The sequence below is a fragment of the Ictalurus furcatus genome, chromosome 4, assembly GCF_023375685.1.
Source record: "Ictalurus furcatus strain D&B chromosome 4, Billie_1.0, whole genome shotgun sequence".
Classification (NCBI taxonomy): Eukaryota; Metazoa; Chordata; class Actinopteri; order Siluriformes; family Ictaluridae; genus Ictalurus; species Ictalurus furcatus.
Genome location: NC_071258.1, coordinates 252,501 through 265,000, shown reverse-complemented (window position 1 = coordinate 265,000; position 12,500 = coordinate 252,501). Strand labels below are relative to the sequence as shown.

At 42.9% G+C, this 12,500-nt stretch overlaps 1 protein-coding gene across 2 annotated transcripts in view; it reads right to left on the bottom strand.

The window, feature by feature from the left end:
* The window catches only part of LOC128606343 (rho GTPase-activating protein 42), a 75,930-nt gene extending 64,667 nt beyond the window's left edge, over nt 1–11,263 (bottom strand). Inside the window, exon 1 of one of the 2 annotated variants that reach the window (XM_053622382.1) lies at nt 10,901–11,263. In XM_053622382.1, the coding sequence (XP_053478357.1) occupies nt 10,901–11,054 (154 nt within the window). In that variant the 5' untranslated portion in view covers nt 11,055–11,263. The remainder of the gene's footprint in view (nt 1–10,900) is intronic. The other variant, XM_053622383.1, reaches the window with a different exon arrangement.
* Nucleotides 11,264–12,500: the final 1,237 nt, after the last annotated feature.

Here is a 12,500-nt window from a genome sequence, read left to right as displayed (position 1 = left end):
CATTACAAATATTTACTGGTGATTATTTTTGAAAGCAGGAAGTTGCTGCTGTTGAAGCCGTTAGCTGTGCTGCAGGTTTACGGATGTAAACGGCACAGAACGCCGTCCTGCTCTGAGGAGGAGATGATGAGAGTTTATGGATGGAACGGCTGCTCTTGAGAGACTATATGTTTTTAAGAAAGACAGAGATACAGATCAGCAATGGAGGAAAAACATCTCTTTTGTAACGGAGAACCGATGAAAGATGTCAGGAGTACGGGATGAGACGAGTGTAGGTCCTGCGTTTTAGGAGTACAGTGTGATCAAATACCAGCTTTGCTCAAATTTCTCTACATGTTCTGTAAAAGTCAAACAAATGATGTGAGACTTTATCAAAGCTCTGCGCTTCAGGAGGCCTGAGCCGTAACCCATCAGTCTGAGCACAATGTCACGGTCTGAAGACTTCATTTCTATAACACAATAGCAGAGAAACTCCAAAACCAAGCATCAAACCACATCAGTCCTGCTCCGACACTGTACATCACATGACATCTGAACATCCGTCTGAACATCCGTCTGAACATCCGTCTGAACAGCTCTCTGAGAGCAACAACCACCTGCTGAGTGACAAAATGACCACTGGAAATGTGAAGGGGGGAAGAGTTTGGGGGAAGAGTTTGGGGGAAGAGTTTGGGGGGGGAGAGTTTGTAGCAGTGTTAATAACAAATCAGATTAAAGTTCATGGTCAGGGCTGAGAGTGAGAAGCTCCACATACTGGAAGAACCTCACAGTAGAACCACTGATTAAAGAGGAGCCAGCTGAGGCGGTTTGGGCACTTTACTAGATTTTGGGGCGTGGCTATGGGTATTAGTGACTGTGATTTTGGGGCGTGGCTATGGGTATTAGTGACTGATTTTGTAATTTTGGGGCGTGGCTGTGGGTATTTGTGAGTGTGATTTTAGAATTTTGGGGCGTGGCTATGAGTATTAGTGAGTGTGATTTTGGAATTTTGGGGCGTGGCTATGGGTATTAGTGAGTGTAATTTTGGGGCGTGGCTATAGGGATTTGTGAGTGTGATTTTAGAATTTTGGGGTGTGGCTATGGGTATTAGTGAGTGTCATTTTGGGGCGTGGCTGTGGGGATTTGTGAGTGTGAATTTGGGATTTTGGGGCGTGGCTGTGGGGATTTGTGAGTGTGAATTTGGGATTTTGGGGCGTGGCTGTGGGGATTTGTGAGTGTGAATTTGGGATTTTGGGGCGTGGCTGTGGGGATTAGTGATCATTCAGCTACAAGAGCGTCAGTGAGGTTGAGGTCAGGTGCTGATGTTGATGTTGATGTAAGGAGACTCCAGTTCCAGTTCATCCCAAAGGAGTTCAGTGGGGTTGAGGTCAGGGCTCTGTGCAGGACACTCGAGTTCTTCTACCTTCTTCTAACCTTCACCCCCGTCTTCATGGAGCTTTGTGCACTGTGTGTCGCGCTGGAACAGTGTTTGGGATTCTTAGTTCCAGTGAAGGGGAATTGTATATAATGCCACAGCGTACAGAGACGTTCTACACAACTGTGTGCTTCAGACTTTGTGGATACAGTTTGGGAAGAAGCACATGGGTGTTATGGTCAGGGGCGCACAAAATTTTGATGTAATATCTCAGTCAGCTTGGGAATATCTGGAGATCCTCCATGAGGAGCTGGAATCTGTGACGGGACTGACCTTCTCATCCTGCTGCCACCATGAAACACACATTTGCAGTTAACGTTAGAGGACCACTGCACACCTTCATCACGTGTTTATCAGATTTGTGCTGTTTTATTCTTCTTAGCTTCTTATTCTTCTTATTTTATTATTCTCAGTTTTATTCTGTTTTCCTCAAAGTTTCTTGGCAAAAAGTGTTGTGAACTTTTCCTTCTCTTCCATCTCAATCTCGATGTTGATCTTCACAACAAACAACTTGATAACAAGTAATTGGATGTTTGTACATTTTACTAGCAGTTTCTATTTCTGGCAATTAAATTACTCTAATTTACACATAAATGAGCCTTAATTAGTTGCTAAATGTAGGGTAAAGAAAGAATATAAACAGGAAATAAACTGCCGGAAAAAATAATCAGCCGAGGAAAAAGACGGCGCCGTTTCAGTCATCCATTTTTATAACGCTCCTCCATGGTAATATCTTGTCTTGCCTTTGGAAGGAAAAAAAAACTTCTGAAAGAAGTCAGACTGAGAATTCACTTTCTGGCCTTTAAAAGCACGTAGCGGTGCGGGCGAGTGATTTATGCGTCGTTGTCTTCTCCGCGTATCTGACAGTGAAACAAAGCCGGCTCTGTGAGCAGCGAGACCTCACCGAACCTCCACGTCCTCATCTCTGCCTCTGTGAATAGTTTATGAAATAAGAAGTGCGTTTTATTCTGCTTTAGACATTTAGCTTCAGACGCTGGACTGTGACACGTCCAGTCACCCGCCGAGTCTGAAACACGTCTCTGAGCTCCTTACAAAAGAGAAGAAATAGATATAAATGTACCGGAATCTTCTGTGCTTTATAACATTCACCAAAATCCATCACTGAGGAGCTCGCGTTCCCCAGAGCACTCCTGCTTCACTTCCTGACTCCTGAGTCTAAACACACCAAGATCACTTCATCTTCAGTTTATCTTCTAATCTAATTTTTCCTTTATACTTCCATTTTTTTGACCTTTGTTCCACATGATGTGCGGTTTTCTCGACCTGACTGTGTAGGGGTCAAAACGTCCTCGTAAAGAAGTCCTTCGCTAAGAGTATGCGCGAGCGTGGAGATCACACAGCCGCTGATAAATAAATGATTTGATAATTATATAAACAACCTTTCGATTAAATTCAAACCTTTAATGTCACATCCTGTGTTTATTTTCTCTTCCTGCACGCCCAAATCCCCAGAGCATGTGGTGTTCCTGCAGCTACAGCTCTGTACTCGTTTCAGTTTAACAGCTCACAAAAACACTACAAAAACTCCAGTTCAGTAGGAAGAAGTAGAAGAGCTCAGCTGCTCTCTTGAGCGTGACTGCAGTGTTCTCACCGGCCTGAAGGACTACACCGAGGGGGAGAACACACCGGGGTTCTGTTCAAACACATTAAACACTGTGTGTGTGTGTGTGTGTGTGTGTGTGTGTGTGTGTGTGTGTGTGTGAGAAATATTTCCTTTAAACAAGATCTTTAACCGATCTTTATATTATACATACAGTACACACTAGGGATGTCACGATACCAAAAATCTAGTAGTCGGTATCGATACCACCAAAAGTACACGATACTCCATACCAAAGTCGATACCACGGTGTGGTATAAAAACATAAAACATAAAATTAAAAACTCCTGGCAGACTTCATCCTCTAATACTGGCAAAAAGAGAGAGGGGGATATTTTAGTTACTTATGAGTGACATTACTACATGTATCTGACAGGACCCGGGCTGAATGGAGGTGCATGGTGGAACATTAGGAGGTAGTTCATCACACTGCAATGCGTTAGCGTCGTTAATAAATAACTGGCTATCGCTAACATTACATGGAGCATAGCGTTAGCTGGTTTCACGCCACGATGCAGCTGCCTCAACCCAATATAATACAGGACCGTCTTTCAGGCGCTTCTCCAAATTCCAGGTGTTTCCTCGCTGTGTTTGAAATGAACGATAGCATCGGTTACACACCGGAAACCGCCTACCTTTCCTCTCAACCAGTCAGGGCGGAGCTAAACTTCTGTAGTTTCTCCCGTGTGCTTGTAAGCGTTCTTCTTCTTCACCACTTGTGGACCGACTAAAACACTTACGCGTATCTGCTGCCCCCTTCAGTTCCGGATGAATTGCAACATCGGCACCTACGCTACTGCCGAAAAATAAGTACTGTCACGTTTTAAGAATGTTGGTACCGAAGTATCGGTTCTTGTGACATCCCTAACACACACACACACACACACACACACACACACACACACACACACGGAGTACATCCTACATGACAGACCATTATCAGTTTTTTGCATCAACGGAGAATCTTGATGTAAAAAATAACAATATGGCGTCACAATGTTCTGTTTTTGGCAGACGGTGTTATCCAGAGCGATTTCCATTCATCTCATTTTTACACCTGAGCAGAGAGGGTTCAGGGCCTCGCTCAGGGGCCCAACAGTGGCTTGGCAGTGCTGGGATTTGAACTCCTGACCTTCTGATCAGTCACGCAGAGCCTTTAACCACTGAGACACTTATTCTCCTTTAGATCCAAACTTAATACCGTGTTCCACTTCTACACTGCTGACACAATCATCGCTTCAGTCAGATTCAGTAGCACTGACACGACAGCTGAACAGAAACGTCCTTCTAAATTCTGATCAAACAGAAATTCTGATGTTAGTCATTAAGTTTTAGGCAGTAACGTTAGGGATCTCGCGCCCGTGCTCCAGAGAGGAGGACAGGAACGCTTTTTAACTTTAGACGTGTTTTTAAATCCAGATTAGCATGCTACTTGTTTAACTATTCTTGCCAAGCACAATCTGAATTACTTTTACAGATGTACGATGAACTCATTAGTGATTATAGATCATTAATGTACCATCTTTTTGTTTTTTGTAAATAATTTGGAGATTTTAAAATCATTATAAAAGTATATAAATAAATATGACTATTATAAAGACAATATTTACTGTGCTGTTCAAAACTACGCATTCTGTACACATCATATTACATACGAACAGGTTACGCTAACTCACTGAGATCATCTACACGCTAAAATATCTGTTACAGAAAATATCACTCCTCAGAAGCCTTTAGTCGATAAAACTGATTCAGATTCTCCAGATCTTCCTTTTACTTTTTTCCATCACACAGAGAAAAGAGAAGAAAAATCTTTCCTGCCCCTGAAGGTGGATATCAAACCCAAATCGGGATCAATATCCACCTCCTGCCGTGTGAGCTGCGAGTCGACTGATCCTCCGCTGGCTGTATCACAGGCTGCAAAATCTGCTCGTAGGCCCTCGTCCGGCTCGACGCTGAGCACTTTCACTCGATAAACAGCTCCGGGTTTGTCAGCGTGCTCAGTAACGGTGAGTCAGATTTATCAATAATGCATTACACATCCACACCTGAGTGAAGGATCCAGCTCGAGGGGGGAAATGGGGACTGATTTATTTTCCAAAAGCCTTTCATGAGCACTAGAACATCCACTAAATACCAAAACAACTGGTGTGGAGTGTACGATATAGAGCACTCTGTAGAGTCTACACCAGGGACGTCCAGTCTTATCCGGAAAGAACCGGAGTGGGTGCAGGTCTTCATTCCAACCGAGCAGGAGACACACCTGATTCCACCTGTTTCATCAGTTCATCTTGGCTTTCAATACACTCAGGTGTGGCTCCTGCTCGTTTGGAATGAAAACCTGCACCACACTATTTCCGGATAAGATCGGACACCCCTGCTGTACACCATCACTCTGTTATACCCTGCGTACAGTAGTGAGCTTCTACACTGAACACGAAGCTGGATTCAGCCTCACGTGGGTTCAGGATGATGAAAGCGTACGTGGAGCTCAGGCTCGCTGAAGAACTGTAAAATAGAGCGTTCCACATCCATGTCATTCCTGTGTTTTCTATAACGTTCAGTAATAATCGGCATCACACCACGGGCAGAAAAGTCAGAACCGGGAAGTAGACAGAAACAAGATACGGAAACCACTAGGCTTGGACTTAACGTCGCCTTGGAACGCCAAGAGAGCCGTAATTCCGTACGCTGACGTATTTCCTGTTAAGTCAGTGATGGTGTGTTGCTTTACACAACATCCGACAGTGTTGGAGATACGCCACTGCCCTGAACACACTCACCCGGTCTACTAGAGGACGATACGCCGTGCGATTGTGGACTTACAGCGTACGCGTTTTTAGGCGAGGTCGAGTGTCAGCGTCGCTGAAACACTAACACATGGGAACCGAGATCAAAGGGGGATCTGGGATACCTGCAGTGTAGCTACTGCTCATGTTTACTCTGTCTGTCACACTATAACATCACACACTCATTAATATTCATTATAAACTCATTAATATTCATTACGCACACAGTGCAACAGGATGTGACAAAGATGAGGAGTCCTCGTGTTTTCAGTGAGTAGAGACGGAGTAATGGGACATGTCCCGTCTCGCCTGCAGTAACAACACACACATGCCACAGCACACACACACACACACCAGTGATCATCCTTTTCTTCCTTTACACTCATTTCCCACTCATCTCTCCGTTTTTCATATCATCCCTCTCCCACTGGCTGAACCTGTCAGAACATTCTGGATGTTGTAACACACTTCATGCAGAGAGACGTTGTGTGTATTAGTGTTGTAACGTGTGCTATAGAGGGGCAGGACGCGAGAGCATAACACACTAATGCATTCACACGGGAAAACCCGGATGCTCTCGGACCCGAGTGTGATCGCCAGACCGAGGGAAACCGAGTAAACACTGTGTGTACTTGAGGTTTGGAACACACACACACACACACACACACACACACACACAGTAGGAACTGTTCGGTCTTTCAGTGAGAGCGTTTTGTTATATTGTGTAATGTTGTGTAACTCGGTGTAGTGTGTTCACAAGACACTTTTCTAAAAGGTCACATCTACACCAAGGGCTTTTCTGTTTCTGTATTTCAGTTCCTCTCTGCTGTTTTAACACACACACACACACACACACACACACACACACACACACACACACACACACACACACACACACACACGGCCCCCTAATTTCAGCATGGTGTGTGTAGGTGCTCGTTGCTGGTATGTAATTTATGAGGCACTTTTCTTTGCAGGAGTCAAAGCAGGATGTACACACTCGCTCTAATCACACATTGGACTCGGTGTCTGATGTGTCCCCTGGACAAACGAATCACCCCCCGCCCCAACTCCGTTAAAACATGTGGGTTCTCCTTCTCATTAGAGTTGGCTTTAGTTCCTGACTCTGAGGCTTCAGTGAGAACAGGAGCACGTTAATTCCCGGGACTGAGAGAATCGCCGCTCGATTCTCTCAGATTAAACCCCTCAGCTGCTCAGTTTTCATTTTATATAACTAATCACGTCTGATCTGTTACTCCTTTCTGATTTCAGTGTCTGATAAATAAATAAATACATTAATAAAATGTAATCTCAGCTCAGAATAACCGATGAGTTTGCAAAAGGATAAATTGGTGACAGAAATGTGAGACTCCGCAGTGACAGTGCTGCTCAATCACAACATCGCAATAAGCATGTAAACAACACACACACACTCACTATCAGAGTATGGGCCAGATATGGTTACACAACCTTGTTTATTGTCCATTTCCTGTGGCTAAAGCACGAAGAGAATTACTGACTCACAGAAAGGTCAGAGAAGAGAAGAGAAGAGAAGAGAAGAGAAGAGAAGAGAAGAGAAGAGAAGAGAAGAGAACTCCTCACAGAACTCAGAGTTGTCCAAAAACCTGCTCATCTGTCTATAAACTCCGAGATCTGATACTCATGTCCAATACTAACGCAGGTCTGATCAGTAATAAACACTTTCATGAGGAGGAACATTTGATCAGATGAACCTGAACATGCGAGAGAACTTTGAATGAGCTTCATATCATTATAATCACACAGACAGAACCTGAGCGAAGCACAACTGACCACACAACTAACCACAACTAACCACAGATAACCACAACTATCCACAACTATCCACACAACTAACTACAACTATCCACACAACTATCCACAACTATCCAGAACTATCCACACAACTAACTACAACTATCCACACAACTAACCACAACTATCCAGAACTATCCACACAACTAACTACAACTATCCAGAACTATCCACACAACTAACTACAACTATCCACACAACTAACCACAGACAACCACACCTAATCAGTTACACTGCTGTGAGTGTGTGTATCAACTGGGTAACTGTTTGGGACAAACAAATTATTGCTGATTACTTTCTTCTTAATATCTATAAACTTTGAGATGTTCAGGAGTTCTTCAAGGGTTCTTTAAGGGTTCTTGGCCTCCTAAAATGGTTTTACTTTCTGATAAAATTATCGTGCCCACAAACGGCACTGAAAAACTACACTGTGTCTATATATCCTGTTAGGAAAATGGTTCCTCTAGGGTTCTTTGGATATTTAAATCTCCTTACTGTACCTGCCTAAAGGGGTTCTAATCTCTGAGGAACATAACACAGAAAACATATAAAAGTGCCGTAACCCCTACAACATTCACTCCATGTGCATAGTGTGTAGTGTGTACATTTACATTTATTCCCTTAGCAGATGCTTTTATCCATATAGTGTATAGTGTTAGTGTGCAGTGTGCAGTGTTGTGTATAGTGTTAGTGTGCAGTGTGTAATGTATAGTATGTAGTGATATGTATAGTGTTAGTGTGCAGTATGTAGTGTTGTGTGTAGTGTTGTGTATAGTGTTAGTGTATAGTGTTAGCGTGCAGTGTGTAGTGTTAGTGTATAGTATGTAGTGATATGTATAGTGTTGTGTATAGTGTTAGTGTATAGTGTGTAGTGTGTATAGTGTTGTGTATAGTGTTGGTGTGCAGTATGTGGTGATGTGTATAGTGTTGGTATATGTATAGTGTGTAGGGTGCAGTATGTAGTGATGTGTATAGTGTTAGTGTGTAATGTTAGCGTGTAGTGTTAGTGTGTAGTGTATAGTGTTAGTGTGTAGTGTATAGCGTTAGTGTGTAATGTTAGCGTGTAGTGTTAGTGTGTAGTGTATAGCGTTAGTGTGTAATGTTAGCGTGTAGTGTTAGTGTGTAGTGTATAGCGTTAGTGTGTAATGTTAGCGTGTAGTGTTAGTGTGTAGTGTATAGCGTTAGTGTGTAATGTTAGCGTGTAGTGTTAGTGTGTAGTGTATAGCGTTAGTGTGTAATGTTAGCGTGTAGTGTTAGTGTGTAGTGTATAGCGTTAGTGTGTAATGTTAGCGTGTAGTGTTAGTGTGTAGTGTATAGCGTTAGTGTGTAATGTTAGCGTGTAGTGTTAGTGTGTAGTGTATAGCGTTAGTGTGTAATGTTAGCGTGTAGTGTTAGTGTGTAGTGTATAGCGTTAGTGTGTAATGTTAGCGTGTAGTGTTAGTGTGTAGTGTATAGCGTTAGTGTGTAATGTTAGCGTGTAGTGTTAGTGTGTAGTGTATAGCGTTAGTGTGTAATGTTAGCGTGTAGTGTTAGTGTGTAGTGTATAGCGTTAGTGTGTAATGTTAGCGTGTAGTGTTAGTGTGTAGTGTATAGCGTTAGTGTGTAATGTTAGCGTGTAGTGTTAGTGTGTAGTGTATAGCGTTAGTGTGTAATGTTAGCGTGTAGTGTTAGTGTGTAGTGTATAGCGTTAGTGTGTAATGTTAGCGTGTAGTGTTAGTGTGTAGTGTATAGCGTTAGTGTGTAATGTTAGCGTGTAGTGTGTAGTGTATAGCGTTAGTGTGTAATGTGTAGCGTTAGTGTGTAATGTTAGTGTGCATTATGTAGTGATATGTATAGTGTTAGTGTGTAGTGTTAGTGTGTAGTGTATAGTGTTAGTGTGTAATGTTAGCATGTAGTGTTAGTGTGTAGTGTATAGCGTTAGTGTGTAATGTGTAGCGTTAGTGTGTAATGTTAGTGTGCATTATGTAGTGATATGTATAGTGTTAGTGTGTAGTGTTGGTGTGTAGTGTATAGCGTTAGTGTGTAATGTTAGTATGCAGTATGTAGTGATGTGTATAGTGTTAGTATGTAATGTTAGTGTGTAGTGTTAGTGTTCAATGTGTAGTGGTAGTGTGTAGTGTACAGTGTTAGTGTGTAGTGTATAGTGTTAGTGTGTGGTGTATAACGTTAGTGTGTAGTGTTAGTGTGCAGTATGTAGTGTGTATAGTGTTAGTGTGTAATGTTTGTGTATAATGTGCAGTGTATAGTGTGTAGGGTGCAGTATATAGTATTGTGTATACTGTTGTGTATAGTGTTGTGTATAGTGTTGGTGTGCAGTATGTAGTGATGTGTATAGTGTGCAGTATATAGTATTGTGTATACTGTTGTGTATAGTGTTGGTGTGCAGTATGTAGTGATGTGTATAGTGTTAGTGTATAGTGTTAGTGTGCAGTATATAGTGTTGTGTATAGTGTTGGTGTGCAGTATGTAGTGATGTGTATAGTGTTAGTGTATAGTGTGTAGGGTTCAGTATATAGTGTTGTGTATAGTGTTAGTGTATAGTGTGTAGTGTGCAGTATATAGTGTTGTGTATAGTGTTGGTATGCAGTATGTAGTGATGTGTATAGTGTTAGTGTATAGTGTGTAGGGTGCAGTATATAGTGTTGTATATAGTGTATAGTGTGTAGTGTGTATAGTGTTAGTGTATAGTGTGTAGTGTGCAGTATATAGTGTTCGTGTATAGTGTTGGTGTGCAGTATGTAGTGATGTGTATAGTGTTAGTGTATAGTGTGTAGGGTGCAGTATATATTGTTGTGTATAGTGTTAGTGTATAGTGTTAGTGTGCAGTATATAGTGTTGTGTATAACGTTAGTGTATAGTGTGTAGTGTGTATCGTGTTAGTGTGCAGTATATAGTGTTGTGTATAGCGTTAGTGTGTAGTGTGTATAGTGTTAGTGTATAGTGTTAGTGTGCAGTGTATAGTGTTAGTGTGCAGTATATAGTGTTGTGTATAACGTTAGTGTATAGTGTGTAGTGTGTATCGTGTTAGTGTGCAGTATATAGTGTTGTGTATAGCGTTAGTGTGTAGTGTGTATAGTGTTAGTGTATAGTGTTAGTGTGCAGTGTATAGTGTTAGTGTGCAGTATATAGTGTTGTGTATAGCGTTAGTGTGTAGTGTGTATAGTGTTAGTGTATAGTGTTAGTGTATAGTGTTAGTGTGCAGTATATAGTGTTGTGTATAGTGTGTAATGTGCAGTTGCTTACTTTTCAGAGCGCCTATAAGCGCGTTCCCGTCCTTGATGAGCTCCTTGATGAACTTGTTGGTGTTCTCCAGCTCCACTTCGTGGTTCTTCAGCGTGTCTCTGAAGGCGGGACTGTCCAGAACCGAGTCACTGAACTCCAGAGTCGGTAATCCCATCTTCCTTCTCCTCTAACCGCCTTACTCTACTGACACTAAATCCGCCTTATAACCATCTTCACCATCCTCCTCCTCCTCCTCTTCCTCTGTCTGTCTGTCTGTCTCCCTCTCACAGCGCTCTCACACTTCTCTCTCTCCTCTCCGCCTTTCTCTCTGTTCTGCTCCACTTCCGGCCTGAAGTTTAACTTTTCTCCGCAAACTGCTCCGTTATCCTGAGACACTGAGACTCCTGCTGGCTGCTTTACAAACTCCAGTGTGTGTGTGAGTGTGTGCGTGTGTGTGCGCGCGCGCGTGTGTGTGCGTGTGCGCCAGGGTTTTAATTAACACGACCGCAAACACACTCGCGTGATGCATGTTAAATTCTGTCCACTGAGGATCAGGAAAACCTACACACACACACACACACACAGAAAAGCTGTTCTTCATGCTCGTGAGTTTAGTGGAGGCACGTGTTATGAAATATTTAAATATGAGAGATTTATTTTTATAACTGTGTGTTATAGGAGTTCTGGTCTCTGGTGAGTTGATGATCTATAAATAAACACACACACGTTTAAAAGTCTGAGCCTGTGTCAGTGTTCTAAACTCCCTGTTATCAAAATTAAACTAAATAATAACGAGGAGGAAGAAACAGAAAGCATGGGCGGAGCTATGGGGAGCCAAAAAGCAACACGTTATTATTATTATTATTATTATTATTATTATTATTATTATTATTATTATTATTATTATCCATTCATCCATCCATCCATCTTCTACCGTTTACTCCTTCTTCAGGGTCACGGGGGGAACCTGGAGTCTATCCCAGGGAGCATCGGGCACAAGGCAGGGTACACCCTGGACAGGGTGCCAGTCCATCGCAGGGCACAATCACACACACACTCACACACCCATTCATACACCACGGACACTTTAGACACGCCAATCAGCCTTTGGACTGGGGGAGGAAACCGGAGAAGATTTCCTACATGTGAAGAAGCTTCTCTGAGGCTGACTCTAAGGGCTCAAATGGGGCACAGAAGGTCCCAGGAAGGTATGTGTGGTCTGCAGAGGGGCCTCAGCTGCCTGACACCACGCATAAACCTCGATGTTAGAGGATGTTGCCCCACAGAGGCTCCATCAGTAGGGGCGTGGCTGGCCAAAATGGCAGCCACATAGACCCTGATTGTAAAGGATCCAACCCTGCTGAGAAACGTCCTTGTAAGAACTCCAGGACTGAAGCTGTGGTGCAGTTCACTGAGTCTAGCTGACGTTCCTCACACCACGAGACAAAAAGTCGAACACTTGAGTGCATACAATTTCCTCGTGGATGATGCCCTAGTGTTCTACATGGTCTCTACAACCTCAGTTGCGAGACCAGAATCTATTGGCTGGTGCCCCTCAGGGGCCAGACCCACAGTCTCCACAGTTCTGGCCGAAGGTGATAAATCAGTCCTCCAGCTTGAG